The sequence below is a fragment of the Prinia subflava genome, chromosome 3, assembly GCF_021018805.1.
Source record: "Prinia subflava isolate CZ2003 ecotype Zambia chromosome 3, Cam_Psub_1.2, whole genome shotgun sequence".
Taxonomy (NCBI): domain Eukaryota; kingdom Metazoa; phylum Chordata; class Aves; order Passeriformes; family Cisticolidae; genus Prinia; species Prinia subflava.
Window position 1 is genome coordinate 68701657 of NC_086249.1, and position 13155 is coordinate 68714811.

At 36.6% G+C, this 13155-nt stretch overlaps 1 protein-coding gene across 1 annotated transcript in view; it reads left to right on the forward strand.

Moving 5' to 3' along the window:
- PCCA (propionyl-CoA carboxylase subunit alpha) overlaps positions 1–13155 on the forward strand; it is a 275454-nt gene that overhangs the window by 204672 nt on the left and 57627 nt on the right. Inside the window, exon 21 of the mRNA XM_063392367.1 lies at positions 11443–11496. Coding sequence (XP_063248437.1) covers positions 11443–11496 — 54 coding nt within the window. The remainder of the gene's footprint in view (positions 1–11442; positions 11497–13155) is intronic.

Here is a 13155-nt window from a genome sequence, read left to right on the forward strand (position 1 = left end):
ACAACAAAAACCCACGTGGGATCCAACAGTAAAATTAGTCTCTCCCTCATGTTTGGATTGTGTGATTGTTACACTTTTGGGCCCCTGCAGATTGAAAGTCACAGGGCAGCACATCCCCCATGTAGCGTGTTTTTTATATACTTATAAGAAATATGATTAGTTCCACGATTTGAGAAGATAAATGTAGAAAACATCCCAAACTTATGTGGCTGTAAAAAAAGAGGACTGAAAAGCTTAAAGTGGTTGTATTTTCTTTCCTTCTGAACACTTATGTGTTTGAAACCAACTCTGCACACTAGGAAATGTGTTTTCTAAATGTAACCTCAGTCAGGATTTATATATTTTTTGACAAATCATTTATTTATCTATTGATCCTGGCAATAATGAAAAACATATCAAAACTTACTGAAAGTATTTTCTACATACAACAGTATCTATTTCCTATATATTTATCAGTGATACAATGATCAGATTTCTCATAATTTACAATTACATGTGTGAATTTAGTTTTTAATTTTTACCCCTCGTAAGTTATTCAACTAGAAACACAATTTTTGCTTTGATTTAATTTAAAAGACTGCAGCTTGAAAATAAAAAAATACTGTATCTTTCAAGGTTAGTGTTATCTGAGAGTGAAATTTTCATTATGTTCCCAAGTAAATTCTGGACTTAAATTCTATAGATCTCTTGGGAGGTTTATGCCAGCTTCAAGGAGTGCGTATATCTAAAATATTTTTCTATTTTTAAGTATGTTTTTCTTTTTTACTATTTTAATACTGGTCCATTTTGGTGCCATTTTATAAAGTACATTCCTAATTTGAACAGGAAAAAATACCAATGTACGAATCTTTAAAACCTGCCTGGGTGAAAAGCATTATATTTGGAATGGATAACAGTTCACAAGACCTCATTGCAAACTTTGTGACTGGATATATATATATAACTGATAGTAGTAACACCATTTAGCCATTAATAGTTGAATTGCCCCATAAAATTTGATTTAAAATTAATGATTGTATGATCTGAAGAAGCTTTGCTCTGGGAGGAGCCAGCAGTAGTGTTACTTGCACTCCTGAGTATGACCAAACCCTATGAAATACTGCAGACCTAGCCACAGCAATATGCAATGAGCTGACTGCATAGTATCCAGCCAGCAGAACGTGGAATAAGCACATGCATTGTTTCCTTCTCAGATTTTATCTACCTTTGCTTTTAGCAAAGAAACTCAGTAGCTTGAGAAGTTCTTAATCTTTTAGTGTATATATGTAAATTTATGGGAACCTTAAACTTGACCTCTGATAGTCGCTCACTGGAATCAAAATTGTTTTTTTGGTTATATATTTCTGTAGACTTGCCTCACTGCAAGAACCAAATTAGACAAGTGTATTTCTGTAGGTCAATTTGTCTCCAAAAGCAATTGACCCTTGAGTCTTGAAGTATCTTCTTCCTGCAAAACTTAGCCCAGAGCCATTTAAGCAACAAATATGGATGAATTGAATAATTCCAGCTGTGCTTTATTAATTTGCAGCCAATCTAATTTTTCTTCATGGTTGGTTTCATTCTTCTAAATTTGCTCAACCAAATACGATCTTTGTGTACGTTTTATTTCTTTGAAGGTTTGATTTATGCACCTTTGGCTCAATTTCAGTCTGGCCACAATCTAGCAAAGCACTTAAGCATGCTAAAAGGGAATAAATAATTTTAAAATGTTTTGGTTTGAAATATATTTATGTAAATTATAGTCTAAACATTTAAATTTTTGCATATCTGTTTAAAAATAGGTTATTAAGCATGCGTCTGTATTTTCACAGACTGCAAAAGGCTCAATGAGAATTAGAGCAAAGCAGAGCACCAGCTCTGCTGCAGAGTTATGAAGGGCCCTTGAGTTTAAAACCCATGTTTTCCAGGGCACTTTCTAGAGTGGGGATGTGAGTGCCTGAGGAGAAGTGTATGCCCTGGTCACAGTCTGTCTAGGGCATGCCGGGGCACAAGAAGGATGTGTGGCAGCCCCCCTCCTCGTGCTTTTGTTTCCTGTGTGAGGAAGCCCATCTGTGTGCAGCAGATGGGAGCTGCGGAGTGCCTGGCCAGGTCCCCAGATGAGAGTGGGACCAGAACCTTGGGGTGTACTGCAGGTCCTGTGGCTGCAGCATACGGGCTCTGAAATCATTGTGCTGCTTTGGGTTACTGTGACATCCATGGGATGTTATAGAAAGTGATGAAGTGGTGAAAACTTGGGGTCATTTGAGCAAGAGATTTCCGAGATTCGGTCTCCAGAGATGTGGGTGTGGGCAGACCCCATGGCATTTCTTGTAGCACTCAGATTTCATCATGGGGGATTTTTTGTGGTTGTTTTTAGTAGTTCCTCAGTTAATCTCAGTTTCTCAGCATTTTCTCTACTTACAACTAAACTCTGCCTCTCATTTGGTGAGGCAGAATTCAACACATCCTGAAGTGTAGGATTTTGTCCACCAAGCAAATGGCATTTTTTTGTACAAAAATACTTCACCAAAATGGTTTCCCTTACTTGTTTCAAAAGATGTTAGTGACTCAGAATTTGACGTACACCTAGCTGTATTAGCAATTTGGACTTTGCCTTTGCTGAAAATCAAAGAACTATAGGAATATAGTTGCAATAGAGATTCCTCAGATTTGAAGGGACTGGGTTTTATTTAATTGCAAATGCATATTTAAAATACTTATATATATAAAATAGGATTTTAATATGATATAATCTTTTAGGAAATATTTAGAATAAAAAATAAATTGATAAATGAGGGTCTTAGTGATTCCTATGAAGAGTGAGTGGAAAAGTGGACATTGATTTGAGTTGTGGAAAGGAAAAGTAAGAATTCCAATGGAAACTGGAAGGGAGAATGGTGGCTCAGTATGTTATCCTGGAAAGTAATGACAGTTGGAAGAAAGACAACAGGCACATTTTGGGACAATTAGGAGGACATTTTTACTTCTCTGTCTCTCCTCCCATATACAAGTAAGATAGATTTCACTGGGCCCTGTGCCTGCAGAAGTTGTCTTTGACCTCTTCTGTCTCCCAGTATGAACTGGGGAGCAGGTGGAAGGAAGGAATAAGCTGTCTTTTTTCCATAGAGTTTGAACATCTTTTATTCCTCATGGGAGCTAGAATCTAAGGGGACCTCAAGATAAATCAAGGAACCAAGGATGGTTCCAGCAAATGGGCTTGAACCTAACTGCAGCTCTGTCCTTACTAGTAAGGGTGCAAGTGTGCGCCTTCTGCTAGGACACTGCACAGGAAGACCAGACATCTGCAGGGTGAGCAGGTTGCTCAAGAAAAAAAGTGCATCCAAGGGGAGATCCTCAAAGCAATGAGTACTTGTGTTGGGCAAGTTCTTAAAAACCACCCCACTGACCATTCAGATTTTGAGGCTTCTCTGTGGCAATGCTACATGGACAAAGTTTACAACTGCTTAGTGCTGTTGAATGCTGTGCCTTCATTCATCCCACCATCAAACACTCATGTCATCCTTAAATACCTTTTACTTGCAGATAGTTTCCCGTAGCAAAAGGATGCTGAGCCAGAACCACAGAGTGGTTTAGTCTGAATTATTTGTCACCATCTTTGCCAATACTTTTGTACTCCTTAGTTCCATCATATGCACCCAGCCTTTTCACTTTGCCAAACTGTTGGGCCCATAGCTCTGCTATCTTGCTGTTATGAAACCTTCCACCCTCTAAAGGTAGTGTAGGCATTCTGCCTGGATCCTGGAAAACTTTTTGTCACTTTCAGCAAAGCAATTTTACAATAGCACTGGTGATAGCTCCTTTTTGTATTTCCTGGCTTTCAGAGAATTAGTCCCTGATGAACTGAAGCTCTGTAGGATGTATCAAGAACTCAACTGGACAAGGTCCTGAGCAGTTCAGTATCCCTTTGACATTAGCCTTGCTTTGAACAGGGAATATGTCTACCTGATTTCCAGAGATCCCTTCCAGCAAAACTGTTCTGTGTCTCTTGGGCATCCGAAACTTTACAGTAAAGAGGTCTTTATCAGTCACAGCAAGGTGTAATTAAGAGAGTAATGGAGTTGCTAAACAAGAACATGATCCTGTAAAACTGAAATCATCAGTCTCAAGCTTCAAGTGTTTTTGTGAATGAAATAGATGAAGATTTATCAGGGGAGCTTTCTCTACTTAGTGTTAAAGGGAATTTGGTGATGGCATCACTTATTTTTTCATTTAATTTATTTATTGCATCAACAATTGCAGCAGGAGTAGTATATGCTGCATCCTGGGGTATGACAAATATAAGTGCTTCTCTGATACAATGTTTCTTCAGATTATTATTTTGGTCTATAATAACAGAAAAAATGAGAATGCTGTAGGTTATGAAGTCTTTGTTCCAGGGAAATGTCTGACAGGAGAACAAAGCCTTTGCCCAAGTATTCATTTCCTACAACTCTTTAGAGACTTTTTTCATATGTGTAATTTTTGTTACTTTTATAAGAAAAATTACCTTTTTGTCATTTTGCTGTTTTGAGATCTCAGATGTAATCTGTGATAATGATAGGATACATTATATAGGTTTTCAGTCTAAAGTACCATTACCTCAGAATGCTTATTTTCTTAACCCCTGAAAATTATTTTGGGAAGGTTTAGTGAGCAGTGATCATGACTGCTTGACAGTCCATTTTTTAGTGCTGTGTAATTACTGCACATACTCTGCTGTTGTCCTTCAACCATGATTTCAAAATTATTCTTGCTAGGTCGTCTCCAGAAGAGGGACTCAGAATGATCTGCAGACATTTGGTTATCCTATACCCACACAGCTGTACTTTTGGGTAGAGAAAAGCCAATGTGAGCCCGAATTCCTGATGGCCCACATTGATTAGCCTGTAGCTCACTCCCTGGTTTTTTTTCAGCCTGTTCCAGTTATGGCCAACCTAGCCAAATCTGGTACAGATTTCTTGTCCCTAGTTCAAATGGAGAATATGTGAAGGCAAGGGGAAAATTAAAGGGAATCAAAGCTCCTGAAACTACAGCAAAAGAGCTAAAAGCATACACCACTACCTTTATGAATTCTTTAATGAAAATGAATATAGTTTCTTTTTTTCATTCAGGAAGGAAATGAGTGATCAACTGATATGTTCCATCAATCCCTTTGAAATGGGATTAGTTTTATCCTGTCTTACTCAAGATGTTAATCAAAAACCATTAGTTGTCATGGTATCTTATGCCATATTTTTTTCCTCTTGGAGCTATACATTCTCAAGACAAACAATATTCAAGATGAATAACTATAAGGCTTCTGTATGTGTCCAAGGACCAAAGCATTGTGTTCAGGTGCTGACAGACATTGTAGTTTTATGATATCTAAACCCTCAAAGATGGTTTTCTTGAACGTGGTAACACAATCAGAGAGCAAAGGGGAAGGAAGAGGAGGGACATAAGAAGAGTGAGAAAGGACTGTGGATCCTGGCAAGAATTTTTCTCAGGGCAGCCACAGACGTTACCAGATCTAGAATCACATGGCGGCATTTTCACTGTATAATCCACCCCCCCCCACCACTTATTAGAGCAACATGTATCATGGCATGCCAAAACAAGGGTAAAGCTTCCAGAAGTTCTAGTCATGTTGTGATTTAATGTAGTAATAGCAAAAATTTAGAAGTTCACAGAGAAGGCTAAATGCCTAATTATTGTATTGTTGTAAATCTTGGGTTGAAGTAAATGTCCTTTAGATTAATTCTTTACTAACACCAAATAAACAGTATTTCCTGTGGAGGTTTTTTTTGGGTTGTTGTTTGGGAGGGCTGGGATTGTGTGGGGTTTGTTGTTTGTTTGTTTGGATTGTTTCTTTTTTGTTAGTGTTAAAACCTGTCATCTACTTCTTTGTAACACCTACCTATCTCAGAGGATTAAAGAAACACATGAACATACTTAAAAGGCACTCTCTGTATATGTAATAGCATACCTGCAGTGGTTTTAACATTAAAAAAAAACTTGGCAAAAAGAAGTAACAAGTAACAGTCACATTGGATATCACATAAAGAAATATTGGGAAGCATCTGTGTTTCTGTTTTTCTGTTCATGGGAGGACATCTCCTGCAATTGAATCCCAGGCATTAAGAGAACTCCTAAAAAGTAGTGATATGGTGCCTGAGCCTCTTAGAAACTGCACCTGCACAATTGTCTGTGTGCATTGATGCCCTGTAAGCCACTCACCCTTTATTTAACATCTGTGTTTGTACTGTTTGGGAACAGATTCCATTTAGTCCCTGGAAAGGGACTGAGATAGCTTGCAACAGGTGCCAGGGGAGGCCAGTATTTCAGCATTCTGGCAGGATTCCTTTACTTCAGCACAGTGCTGCTAACATCAGTCTTAGACATCTTTCACAAGTGCAAATGCTTCACACACAGCCCTTGATCATCTCTTTCCCCACTGGATGACTGCTGCCCTTGTAAGAACCTGGGACATGTGGACATGCCCTGAGGAAGAACAACTCACTGAAGCTTCATTTACTATAAAGTGTGAACTGAAACTAGTAATGGCTAAGGGCAGAGCAGTGCACAAAATTAAGTTAACTTCCCATCTGTAGTTTAATGCTTTATGGGGAGAAAATGATGGCACCACCAGTGGAGAATGTTAAATGGTGGAAAAGTAGGGTGATTCCTGAAGTGGAAAGGCTTGTGAGGGTGAACAAGTCTGAAGGTGCAGTGCAATACAGACAGACTCCAGCATACTGCAAAGCTTGGTCACATTGCTAGTCTGGGATTGCATCCCTCGGCTGGGATTTTGCACAGTGGAAAGACAGTGCTGAAATGAAGTTCTGCTTTCTGGAAGAAGACAGAAAAAGAGACTGATAAGGTCAAATTAATCACCCCTTTTTGTTGAGGAGATGACTTAAAGGTTTCGCAGCTACTTCTGCAGCCTTTTCCTCCTTTCTGACCCAACCATGAGACTCCAAAGCTAGGAATTGCATGGGTGGAAGGTGGAGCTTTCCAGATGTCCAAGCATCCTCATGTACACAAAATCTCATAGATTAAGTACAAGCAAATGAATCTGTTAGAACATTACAAGGTAAAATACCATGGGATTTTTTTTTCTGATCTTCCCTGTCATGGGAATAATTTGGTTTTTAATTAAACCTATCTGGGAATGATTCTGGCCTCTGTTTTGTTAGGTGCAGTTTTCCAGAATTTATAAGTATTTGCCAAAAAGTGGATAGCATCCTTCATTTGAAATTCCTGGCATAAGATGTCCAGATTTTTAGTTACTGAGCAGTTGAAATGAAACAATAGGGGCTGGGCTGCAAGAAGTTCTGCATTCTGAAAAACAGCTCCATGCTGGGAAACTACCAGTGTTTCACTCAAATTTTATCTGTAGCCTATCCATAAATTTTCTGGGCTTGTAATTTTGGTTTTGGTTTGGTAGTTTGTTGTCCTGCTGGGAATATAGTCATGCCATAACTTGAAAAAATTGCAAGAAACATTGGCTGAGTGACAATCTGTGTGTTTTCTGTCTCCAGAAAAAAAGAAATGGTCTCCAGTTTTTACTTTCAGCAAATAAAGCCAGTACATAGTAGTTCAAGATAATTGTGTTTGAGAAGGTTGTGTGTTTATTTATCTGATTGTCGTTGCCAGTTCAAATTAATTCTGACTTTGGGGGATATCATTACTTTTTTATTTGTAAGCAAAGCAAAAAAAATTGCTTTTGGTCTGTTGTGTTTTCTTTTTGTATTATTCCTTCTCTGCTGCTGCTCCCTTCCAGTAGCTTGAGAGTCTTAGAGACCAGAAGATTTGTGGAAATTATTCTAAGATCTTGTTGTTGTCTAATAATGTCAGTTAAGAATGCCTCTCAGTAATATATATTTTATGTTTTCTTGAGCTGCTTTATCCTTCTTCTTGTAAAGGTTGTTATCATTTTTATCTGCTAGTGCTCATCCATTGCAGGCTTAATGCAAAGCTGATTGTAACCCTATTGCATCTTACAATGAATACATCATTGATACCCAACTAAGTGGAAATAATTTTCTATGGCAAAGCAGAAGAATTTAAAGTCATCACACTAACCTCTTGTAATTTACTGGGATTTGGAGATTAAAATGATTATTTGTGAAATGACTGTGGTATAGCATACACAAGATAGAGGAGAATCAAACACATTTTGTATGATTGAATACACTTCTCTATTTTTACATGTGTGCATAAGCATTTTGTTTGTATATACATAGCATATGCAGTAGAACATACTGTAACCTGTGTGTGTAAAAATACATATAATATTTATGTAACACTCGCACCCATTTGACAGCTTTGAGACTGCAGATGGGTTTTTTGAAGTTGTGATTTTTTTTTTCAGATTTGAGTTATCTTGTTGCTTTCTCATAAGGAAAGAAAAATGTACTTTTAACTCCCATGATACTAATTAAGTTAGTCAGGAGCTCTGTGCACTGAATCAACCAGAAGAGAAATTGGTTATATCTAAAATTGCGTCATTTATGTCAACAATGTAATTTTACCGTATTGACAGGTAAACACATGGAGATGTTTTGTCTTTGAACAAATGATAAATTTCCCTTGCCTTTTTGGTGTGAACCTCCTAGCAAATAATTTGCAATTTATTAGGAAAGCAATGACAATGCATATAATTAACTATTCTCTATTGTTACCCCTATTTGATTACTTTCCTGCTATCACATGCAATATGAAACCATCTATTACGAGGTATAGAATATGTAAATATCTAACTTCACAAGAGAAACTGGAGACTGGCCCTTTTTCTAAAGAGGTGGGAAATAAAAGAATAATTGTTAACCATGTCCTTTCATTTTCTTGAAAACATCAATTACATTTACAAATCCTAGAAACGCAAGCCTGCCAGTGGAACAGAAATAACTCTTTTCAGAAAAATCTAATCACATCTAATAGCTGAAATTTATTTACTGTAATTTGAAACATTAATTATGATAATGTTCAGACTTCTTTTGTAACACAGTTCTCAAAAGCCTGGCAGTTCTCTTTTTGGTGTTGCTGTAACATTATGTTTTGTGACTTGGAGAATTTCTCCACCTTTCCTTCTTTTTGTTTTTACGCAAACCCATGATGGAAATTTCTTTTTCCCCTCTGTTTCTTAACAACTTTCTTCACCTCCCCCATTATTCCCCCCAACCCCAGATATTAATTTAAGAAATGGGTTTTAGTGCTTGTACTGACTTCAAATGTGATTGACACTGAATGAAATGCTTTGTATTTTGGACACAGCAAACAGTAGCAGCGAGGAACTGCTATAGTGTGATACCAGTGTGCTCCAGCAGTGTCAGGGCAGGAAAAATGCTGCTGCTATCTTTGTCTTATCTTGAGACTGAGGCTTTAAAAGGTGCCTTCTTTAGAGACATACTTATTTAGCTTTATTAAAGTGGTTATTAAATAATTTTTGAAAGGGCTTGGTTTTTGCTATGCTAGCTTATTTGGCTGCAAGTTAGGAAAATCTGTGTGAGGAAATATTTTAATGATTTTCTTTTCAGTTGTGAAAAAGTAAGTCATGTTGTCATGATACCTGGCTTTACTCTGAAAGCCTTTAAAGAAAATGACAAAAAGACTCTATTTTTCTTTTTGTTTTGTTTTTAAGTTGTGTTTTTCTGTGTGACAGGGAGATTAGCCAAAAAAATGGAATTTTTATTAGGACATGAGAAGGTCTCTAATGACCCTTGAAAGCGGACAAAAGGGTAGCACAATAAGTGACAGAACTCTAACAAGGGTGGAGGGCATTCCAGGAAAAAAAGAAATTAAATCCTTTAATTTTTTTCAGCTTGCCATTTTCTGACAGCTTATCAAGTGGTTGGGACTTGTTTGTTTTGGCATGCAGTTCATTCATTGTAGGCAGCCGGTACTTTGTTCTTCTTTGTGGTTTCCAAAACCTGATTGTGTTTATCCTAGACTGTGGGAAAAGTGTATATTCCTGTTTCCTTTATAAAAGTAAACGTCAGGTTTTGTATGAAATTTTATTTCCCATATTTTCCATTCCATTAATCATTATTGTTGAAATATGTCAGGCTCTGGCACATCACCCTTTGTTTTCATATGATTGTACAGATTGCAATGTCAGTGTGTGACCTGTTAATTCAAAAAATAAGCATGTTTGGGCTGTAGTAATTATTACTTCATAAAGTGTAGCTGAGGAACATGCACCATTAATGAAAGGGGACCAGGATTTAATTTATTGCTATTGAAATTGTTTTGGGGGATATCTAGCTATTGTTGTGTAGTACTTTCTCATTTGATCTAGATAAGATAAGACTTAGGGGAGCCATGCTAGGGGCTCTTCATACATGTGGAGATGGCTGTGGAAAGGAAGGGAGTAATCTGTGTTTCCTGGGTGTAACGAGAAAGATGAGAATTAATATGGGTAATATGGGTAATATGGTATACAGTTTGAAGTAAGGGTTATTTTAATCAAATATCAGGAAAAAACTTTCTAATGGTAAAGATGCAGAACACTGGGATAAATTACTTAGGGAGGCTGTGAAATTTTTGTAATTGAAATATTCTGAGAATGAGTTAGAAACACATCATTTGGGAGTCACACTAGCATGTTTTGATTCTGCTGGGAGTCTTAGGCTAGAAGATCACTCAAGATTATTTGCAGCCCTGTTCTTAAGATTTTTTGTCTTTAAAATGAAGATTTCTTTGCAGTTCTTTGCAATAATGCTCATCTTCTCAGATCTGTGCTTTACTACGTTTATGTACTCTTGGCATTGTGTAAAATGAGGGCTGTGTTCCTTGCATTGGGACTTCTGTGGGCCATAGCTTAAATAGTAGGAACAGAATGTGAGAAAAAACTTTTGACACTGAAGGAGAAAATTATTCACAGGAAGAAAGAATTCTTTATGCATTTTGCATATTTAAATTATGTTTAATACTATGTGAAACCACTAATATATTTTCTCTTGCATTGTCTTGCGACTTACTGACAATGTAATATTTGAAGACTCTTTAATAACTTCAATCAACTCCTGAACCACAGTAGGTGACCAGACATTTCATAAGGTCATTTTTTTTTCTGTTTTCAAAGTAACATCATTGGAGGTTTGCATTTTAAAAAGAGATTAAAATGTCTCTCATTAGGAGAGAATGAAGATAATGCTAAATGTGAGTAACAGGAATACAGAATTACAGAGATGGCAGAAGCCTCATTATTCATGACATTCGAGCACAAGGTTGGTTGTACTTGGCCATATTTGCTTTCATTGTCCTTCAAAAATAAATTTTATTGAGTTGACTGACCAAAATCTGAGAACCAGTATGATTTAGACTTTTAGTACTTCTGTTGAAGGAAATTATTTTATCTGTTTCATGTATAGATGTATGTATTCAATTGTTTTTGATTACTTTACAGTGATGTGACAAAGAAAATAGAATGGTTGCAAATTTTGAGTTGCTTTAATCAATTCTTACATTTGTGTTTTTCAGCGGATTTCTCGGAATGCCTCTGGAGAGACAAGCATTCAGTTTCTAGGCACAGTGGTAAGCATGTAATAACTGTGTATTGAAAAGAGTTAAGTTGGCAGAAGAATATAATGTAAACAGAAAGTAGCTAAATTACACTTCTAGTACATTTACATTTGTAGTTACGGGGGTCAGTGTTATGTGTAAATATTCTGAGTTTAGCAGGTGAATGTAGGCCTAATTTCCAAGGCACAGTATCTGTATTCTACCTTTCTATTGATTCAACTCTGTATATGTATTTCATTTAGAAAGGATCTAAAAGCAACTGATTGTAGTGTAGATTTGTAAGCTTATTGCAGTATATTGAGGGTTGGTGCACATTGGGATCAATCCCATTCTTCCTCACATCAACTTGCTGATCTCTATTGCTTCACTGTATCACGTATCCCTATATCCCAGAGTAATTATCCCAGTAAACGTCTTGGGAAAAGCTGTTTAGTAAGGCAAAGTGTTCTGTTCTTTTCTCACTCTAACCAGATTTGGTAGCTCTGTAGTTCTCTCAGATTTTGTTTGCTGGATAGAAGTATGCCTAAAATCCAAAACAGATTTTATATAATTAGACAGAATTTACTCTATAAAATTGTTCTGTGGAGCAATCATGTATAATATACGAGTTTTGTGTTAGGTCATGGATGTTTATAAACATACATGTGATTGAAGCAACTTCCAGTTCTGTGATTTGCATGCTTAAAATACAGCCATTGAATTTTTCTATATGCATCTAAAATAATTCTGAAAATAAAATAAAATTTAAGTATACTCAAAAGTAGGTTGTCCTGCTTGCTGCCAATAGATTTCACTGTAGTGATACTGAAATCCTAGTGAAATCCAGTGAAATCCTAGGAATGAAACATTGCACTTAGAATTTAGTCCTAAAGTCTTTGTGCACTCTTTGTTTTGAACACAAGTGGATTAGGATTGCATATGTTCATGCTTTCATTCTACTTGTGATTAGTTCTTCTGCAAGTCCTACTTGCATTGGTTGGTGAGGTCTGACATGGTAAACTTAACAAGAATACCTTGCATTTATGTTTTTACCTTACATGTTTGTTTTTAGAAATAAAAAGTGCCCCTACTATTTTTTACTTCTATAAATACATCTCTGTGTGTGCATATTTATTTGTCTTAATTGCAAGCAGAGTTGCAGTAGCATAAAGACATAAAAATGAAGTTTTGTTCTGCAGTGTTGTATTTAGGATGATGCTCGGGCTCTGGAGTTGCAACCTGTATATGTGAGATTGCTGCTAGGTGGCTGATCAGATAGTGTTTGTGTGAGAAGGAAATAATTACTGCAAGTAGATAGGATATAAATACAAATGCAACTTGATAATACTGACTAGATTTTAATTGATTTCTCTCAAAGTGGGTGCTGTAGCAGGGAAAATTCTGATTGTGTATTTAGTGACGTTAAATATTAAAACTGTTGTTCAAATTTGATGTGAAAATATTTTGTATTCTTTTGTTAGAAGTGCCCTGAAATCTCACTTACAGACCAGAACTCATGTTCTGGGCCTTATGCAACAGGAAAAGATGATAAAAGAGGGAATAGAATTAATGTGCTTTTAGCTTTAAAGAAAAGGTGATGAAACAGCTGATGAACTGTAATATATGTTAGATCTTACTGACTAGCTCGTGTATGTTTATTGAATCCTAGTTATTTGGGGAAATCAAGTATGT